We start from the raw sequence: 7,500 nt of genomic DNA on the forward strand, positions 1-7,500 counted from the left end.
ATTTATGATTATCTCAAGATCTTTTTCGCTGTCATCTGTATTTAATATTGTGTCTCATAATTTATATTGGAACTGGGTGAATTCTACTTTCCCTGAACCTGACTACGTGGCATTTATTGGTACTAAATTCAATTTTCGATATGCAACTTCACGTGAATAAGATCTCGATGTCATTTTGGAGACATTGGCATGAGACATTCTCAGTTATCCTCTTTTGTATTTTTGTGTCAAAGGTTACCCGTCACCATGTAGAATGCTTCCCTCTAATTACTGGGCTCATCTGTCCTTCATGAACAGTCTTTCATCCATGCGAGTAGTTTGCCTTTCACTCCACCTAGGTACTCTAATTTCCATAGTATTCTTCCTTGAGACACCTTATCAAAAGCCTTTTTAAAATTCCAAATACACATAATCCACCCAGCCATCTCTTTCTTGTAATATTTCAGATACTCTGTCATAAAAACAAAGGAGATTTGTTTCACATGACCTTCCCTCTCTAAAACCAATATCATTTCGTGCTTTTCAAGTATTTCAACCCACTGTTTCCTAATCCTTCTTTATAGCAGCTTGCTTACTATACTAGTTAACAAAACTGGTCTATAATTTGGTGGGTTTTGTTTATCGCCACCCTTATATAAGGTTGATAATTTATCTTGTCACACTGAATTTTGGAATATTAACAATAAAGGAGTTCATCGTTCTTTGGTACATTCCCCAAGAACCCAGTTTGATATTTCATCTGGTTTGGTGTTGTCTAATCATTTTAGTAGATCTTTTATTTTATTCTTTTGAGGATGATTTTTCAATGTTCTTTACCTTTGCACGGGTATTTACCATATAAAAGTATGGATCCTGAACAAACACTGACTGAAAATTGTGTGTGTGTGTGTGTGTGTGTGTGTGTGTGTGTGTGTGTGTGTGTGTGTGTGTGTGTGTGTGTGTGTGTGTGTGTGTGTGTGTGTGTGCATTTAATTGTATGTGGATGTGTGTGCACATTTGTATGGCTATTTGCCATATCAAATGTGTGAAAATGTGTGTGTTTATGTACATTTATATTTGTGTGTGTGTATGTGTGCATGTGTACATCTTTCCATGTGTGTGCGTGCGTGCGCATGTGTGTGTGTGTGAAAGTGTGTGAATGTATGTATGTACATGCATGTGTGTGTGTATGCATGTGTATGTGTGCATGTGCATGTGTTTGTGTAAGCATGTAAAGGTATGTGGATGTTTGTGAACATTTGTGAGTGTATGTGCATGTGTTTGTGTGTGCACATTCAGTGTGTGTATGTGCGTGTCCATGTGTCCATTCGTGTGTGTGTGTATGTGTATGTCCATGTGCATGCAAGTGTCCATGTGTGTGTGTGTGTGCATGTATCCAAGTGTGTGTGCTTGTGTATGTGTGTGTGTCCGTGTGTCTGTGTCCGTGTGTGTGTATCCGTGTGTGTGTCAGTGTGTGTGTGCGTGTCAGTGTGTGTGTATGGGTGTCCATGTGTGTGTGGGTGTCCGTGTGTGTGGGTGTCCGTGTGTGTGGGTGTGTGAGTGGGTGTGTGTGTGTCCGTATGTGTGTGTGTGTCCGTATGTGTGTGTGTGTCCATTTGTGTGTGTGTGTCCATTTGTGTGTGTGTGTCCATTTGTGTGTGTGTGTGCGTGTGTGTGAAAGTGTGTGAATGTATGTATGTGCATGCATGTGTGTGTATGCATGTGTATGTGTGCATGTGCATGTGTTTGTGTAAGCATGTAAATGTATGTGGATGTCTGTGTATGTGGGTGTCCGTGTGTGTGGGTGTCCGTGTGTGTGTATCCATGTCCGTGTGTATCCATGTCCGTGTCAGTGTGTGTGTATGGGTGCCCATGTGTGTGTGTGTCCGTGTGTGTGGGTGTCCGTGTGTGTGGGTGTCCGTGTGTGTGGGTGTCCGTGTGTGTGGGTGTCCGTGTGTGTGGGTGTCCGTGTGTGTGGGTGTCCGTGTGTGTGGGTGTCCGTGTGTGTGGGTGTCCGTGTGTGTGGGTGTTCGTGTGTGTGGGTGTTCATGTGTGTGGGTGTCCATGTGTGTGGGTGTCCGTGTGTGTGGGTGTCCGTGAGTGTGGGTGTTCGTGTGTGTGGGTGTGTGTGTCCGTGTGTGTGTGGCCATGTGTGTGTCCATTTGTGTGCGTGTGTTCATATGTGTGTCCATGTGTGTGTATCCATGTGTGTGTGTCCATGTGTGTGTGTGTGTGTGTGTGTGTGTGTGTGTGTGTGTGTGTGTGTGTGTGTGTGTGTGTGTGTGTGTGTGTGTGTGTGTGTGTGTGAGAGTGAGTGAGTGAGTGAGTGAGTGAGTGAGTGAGTGAGTGAGTGAGAGTGAGAGTGAGAGTGAGAGAGAGAGAGAGGAGTGAGAGTGAGTGAGGAGAGTGAGTGAGTGAGTGAGTGAGTGAGTGAGTGAGGAGAGTGAGTGAGTGTGTGAGTGTGTGAGTGTGTGAGTGAGTGAGTGTGTGTGAGTGTCTGAGTGTGAGTGTGTGTGTGTGTGTGTGTGTGTGTGTGTGTGTGTGTGTGTGTGTGTGTGTGTGTGTGTGTGTGTGTGTGTGTGTGTGTGTGTGTGTGTGTGTAAGAGAGCAGTGTGTGTGTTTTCTTACCTTGCAATTTCTAAGGAATCCAAGCTGGTACCTCAGGTCATAGGCCAGCTTGTCTGCATTTGACCGGACTGTTGAAATGATAATAACGCGGCGTTCATCACCTTGAAATTCCTCTGGCGATCCAACTTTGATCTCATAACCATCCCTGATTCTGTGGAGTTGCATCCTGATCTGTTACAATTACAAGTAGAAAAGGCATTTATGTAAAAATAAGAAAATATGATATACAGTTGGGATATTTTAAAAACAATAAGAACTTTCTATTTCAAAATAACTATGACACAAGATCATATAGCCCAAACCTTTGTCACTTGCTGTCTGTAAGGTGTGATGATTCCAATATCCTTGGGCAAAACTCGGTTGCGTTTTGTGTCTATGAGTTTCTTAACATAGTCCATCACTCGAGATACCTGGAATTACCATGTAGTGTCAAATAGATCTGAGACTTCCACGTAAATAGTATTCCTAGAATCATTAACAATGGCATTGTGATCAGCACATCAAATGGGAATTCCTGACGTCAAAGTAAAAACATAAAACTGTATGTCTTGATAGCGATAGGCAACATTTAACTTGTGACTAAGTTCCAATTCCAATCTCATATGCCTACCTATTACACAAACAACAATTTTCATTAAATTGTTCATTTACGTGGCAAGGAAAAAAGAAGACTAAATACTGACCTCCTGAGCATTGAAGTAGCTAGGAGAGTTCCCTTGTCTCTCATCTTTTCCTTTCACACCATGGAAAATCAGAGGAAAGCCACTTTTGGGCAAGTGCTCCCAATCGCATAAAGATGTCACATACACTGGATCGGCACAGGCCTGCCAATGAAATATTGCTTGATTCAATTTATGCATGGGATAATCACATATGTATACATGTATGCATTCATACATACGTGTGTGTGTGAGTGTGAGTGCTGTGTGTGTGTGTGAGTGCTGTGTGTGTGTGGGTGAGTGCTGTGTGTGTGTGTGTGAGTGCTGTGGGTGTGTGTGTGAGTGCTGTGTGTGTGTGTGTGTGAGTGCTGTGTGTGTGTGTGTGTCAGTGCTGTGTGTGTGTGTGTCAGTGCTGTGTGTGTTTGTGACTGGTGTGTGTGTGTGTCAGTGCTGTGTGTGTGTGTGTGTCAGTGCTGTGTGTGTGTGTGTGTGTGTGTGTGTCAGTGCTGTGTGTGTGTGTGTGTCAGTGCTGTGTGTGTGTGTGTGTCAGTGTAGTGAGTGTGAGTGAGTGCTGTGTGTGTGTGTATGTGTGTCAGTGCTGTGTGTGTGTGTGTGTGTGTGTGTCAGTGCTGTGTGTGTGTGTGTGTGTTAGTGCTGTGGGTGTGTGTGAGTGCTGTGTGTGTGTGTGTGTGTGTGTGTGAGTGCTGTGTGTGTGTGTGTGTCAGTGCTGTGTGTGTGTGTGTCAGTGCTGTGTGTGTTTGTGACTGGTGTGTGTGTGTGTGTGTCAGTGCTGTGTGTGTTTGTGACTGGTGTGTGTGTGTGTGTGTCAGTGCTGTGTGTGTGTGTGTCAGTGCTGTGTGTGTGTGTGTGTGTGTTAGTGCTGTGTGTGTGTGTGTGTGTGTGTGTGTGTGTGTGTGTGTGTGTGTGTGTGTGTGTGTGTGTGTGTGTGTGTGTGTGTGTGACTGGTGTGTGTGTGTGTGTGTGTGACTGGTGTGTGTGTGTGTGTGTGTGACTGGTGTGTGTGTGTGTGTGTGTGACTGGTGTGTGTGTGTGTGTGTGTGACTGGTGTGTGTGTGTGTGTGTGTGTGTGTGTGTGTGTGTGTGTGTGTGTGTGTGTGTGTGTGTGTGTGTGTGTGTGTGTGTGTGTGTGTGTGTGTGTGTGTGTGTGTGTGTGTGTGACTGGTGTGTGTGTGTGTGTGACTGGTGTGTGTGTGTGTGTGACTGGTGTGTGTGTGTGTGTGACTGGTGTGTGTGTGTGTGTGACTGGTGTGTGTGTGTGTGACTGGTGTGTGTGTGTGTGACTGGTGTGTGTGTGTGTGACTGGTGTGTGTGTGTGTGTGTGTGACTGGTGTGTGTGTGTGTGTGTGTGTGTGTGTGTGTGTGTGTGTGTGTGTGTGTGTGTGTGTGTGTGTGTGTGTGTGTGTGTGTGTTCTTACCTAGTTGTTTGGATACGGGAGAAGAGCTATGCTCACTGGTCCCGTCTGCTATATTTAAATTATCATATAACTTTTTAAATTGATGTACAGTTTTGGCACACACTACTTGATTGGGGAGACTGTTCCACGATTCAATAATTCTGTTTGGGAAACTATATTTTTTGACATCTTTATCACCTCTTTTTACTTTCAACTTTTTGTTGTGTCCTCTCGTTCTTCTTGTGTTCAAGATCAAAAAGTCATCCTTATCTATTTTCACTCTTCCTGTAATGCAGTTGAAAAGCATAATCATATCCCCCCTTTTCCTTCCTTCTTCCAAGGTTGTAAGTCCTAATTTTTGTAGTCTGTCTTCGTAACTCAGATCTCTTAGGGTAGGTGCCCATCTTGTCGCCGCTCTTTGGACTCTTTCCAGTTTGTCAATATCTTTTTTCAAGTGTGGACTCCATACCACTGCACCGTACTCAAGAGCTGGTCTTATGATTGCTTTAATAATCTTCTTTACCATATCTTCGTCCACATACACGAATGCCCTCTTCATGTTGGCAATCAGTCCTAACATTTTGTGGACCTTTTCATTTATATGGTCATTTGGATTTAGGTTTCTATTTATGATTATCCCAAGATCTTTTTCCCTGTCAGCTGTGTCTAATACTGCGTCCCCTAATTTGTATTGGAATAGTGGGCGATTTCTACTTTCTCCAAATCTGACTACGTGGCATTTATTGGTATTGAATTCCATTTTCCATGTACAACTCCACGTGAATAAGTTCTCGATGTCACTTTGGAGGCATTGGCATGAGACGTTGTCTGTTACCCTCTTTTGTATCTTTGCGTCATCTGCAAACATATTCAGATAACTACCTGGGCTTATGTTTGACTCTAAATCATTGACGAAAATAGTAAACATAATTGGCGCCAACACCGATCCTTGAGGCACTCCGCTGGTTACCCGTCGCCATGTAGAATGCTTTCCTCTAATTACTGTGCTCATTTGTCTTTCATGAAGAAAGTCTTTCATCCATGCGAGTAGGTTACCTTTCACTCCACCTAGGTGCTCTAATTTCCATAGTAGTCTTCTATGAGACACCTTATCAAAAGCCTTCTTAAAGTCTAAATACACACAATCCACCCAGCCGTCTCTTTCTTGTAATATTTCAGATACTCTATTATAAAAACAGAGGAGATTTGTTACACACGACCTTCCTTCTCTAAAACCAAATTGTTTATTTGATATCATTTCGTATTTTTCAAGCATTTCAACCCATTGTTTTCTAATTATTCTTTCTAGCAGTTTGCATACTACACTAGTTAATGAAACTGGTCTATAATTTAGTGGGTTTTGTTTGTCGCCGCTCTTATATAAGGGTGTAACATTTGCGAATTTCCAACTTTTTGGTAGTTTACCTTGTCTTAGTGAATTTTGAAATATTAACAATAAAGGAGTACACAGCTCTTCGACACATTCCCTAAGAACCCAGTTAGAAATTTCATCTGGTCCCTCTGCTTTGGTCTTGTCTAATCCTTTTAGCAGATCTTTTATTTCGTTCTTTTTGAGGGCGATATTTTCGATGTTCTTTACGTCTGTATGGGTATTTGCCATATCAAAGCATGGATCCTGAACAAACACTGACTGAAATTTCTCATTTAGGATTTCACACATTTCTTCCTCCTTAGAATATATAATGTTATTGTCTTTGATAGCGCTAATTTGATCCCTACTTTTAGTTTTACTATTTATGTAGTTAGAGAAGAGTTTTGGTTGACGCGCATTTGTTTATTATGTCCTTTTCAAAGTCTAATTTCGCCTCTCTCATGGTTTGGGTATACTCATTTCTTCCTACTTTATATCTTTCATATGCTGCCTGAGATCTATGCCTTCTGAATCTTTTCCAAAGGAGATGCTTTTTTTCCCTCATTTTCTTGCATTTGTCGTTGAACCATTTTTGGCCATTTCTTGCTTCAGGTTTGAATTTGGGTATGAATGTTTCCACTCCTTTTTTATAGATCTCACAAAATTTTGCATACTGAACATCAAGGTTCTCATCATCCAGAAGTGTTTCCCAGTTTATGTTATCAAAGAAGTCTTTAAGGCTTCTATAATCACCTCTTTTGTAATTGTACTTTTCCTTTCTTTCTTTGCTTACGATGAGTTTTTCCTGTAGCAGACAGTATTTTAGTTTAATCACTACATGGTCGCTTTTTCCTAAAGGAGGACAGTATTCGATATCATTAATATCGTCGTTATGCTTTGTAAATATTAGGTCAAGCATAGACGGCCTATCTAGCCCTCCTATCCTGGTATGATCTGTTACATTCTGGAAAAGGCAATGCTCATTTATGACTTCTAGTAATTTAGCATTCCAAGAATCTGATTGTGCTCTAGGATCGAGACTTTCCCAGTCGATTTTGCTATTAAAGTCCCCTGTAATAAGAATTTCTGTTGAATTGGTTTCCGAAAGTTGTAGCACTTCTTCTAGGCTATTTATTGTCTCTTGAATTAGTTTCTGGTAATTTTCTAGTGACCACACCGATGTTTGAGGTGGCATGTATACCGTGGTTATTATTGTGTTTACCCCATTTGTTTCTACCTCAATTACCTTCATTTCCACTATGGGGTCCTGATTAATTTCTAACTCCTTTATAATAATTCCTTTCTTTGTTAATATTGCTACCCCCCCTCCATTTCCATCTGCCCTATCTTTTCTCCAAATATTATAGTCTTTAAGCCCTAATGTTACATCGCCTGTGGAGGGGTCCAGTTTGGTTTCAGTGATGCATATTACATCCGGTTTATCCAT

The 7,500-nt window shown here is 41.9% G+C and overlaps 1 protein-coding gene across 1 annotated transcript in view; it reads right to left on the reverse strand.

The window, feature by feature from the left end:
* LOC113825628 (putative helicase mov-10-B.1) overlaps window positions 1–7,500 on the reverse strand; it is a gene marked incomplete in the record, with an annotated part of 94,009 nt that overhangs the window by 1,805 nt on the left and 84,704 nt on the right. The window contains 3 exon segments of the mRNA XM_070132196.1: window positions 2,608–2,778; window positions 2,910–3,017; window positions 3,291–3,431. Coding sequence (XP_069988297.1) covers window positions 2,608–2,778; window positions 2,910–3,017; window positions 3,291–3,431 — 420 coding nt within the window.

This window comes from Penaeus vannamei, chromosome 2 (genome assembly GCF_042767895.1).
Source record: "Penaeus vannamei isolate JL-2024 chromosome 2, ASM4276789v1, whole genome shotgun sequence".
Taxonomy (NCBI): domain Eukaryota; kingdom Metazoa; phylum Arthropoda; class Malacostraca; order Decapoda; family Penaeidae; genus Penaeus; species Penaeus vannamei.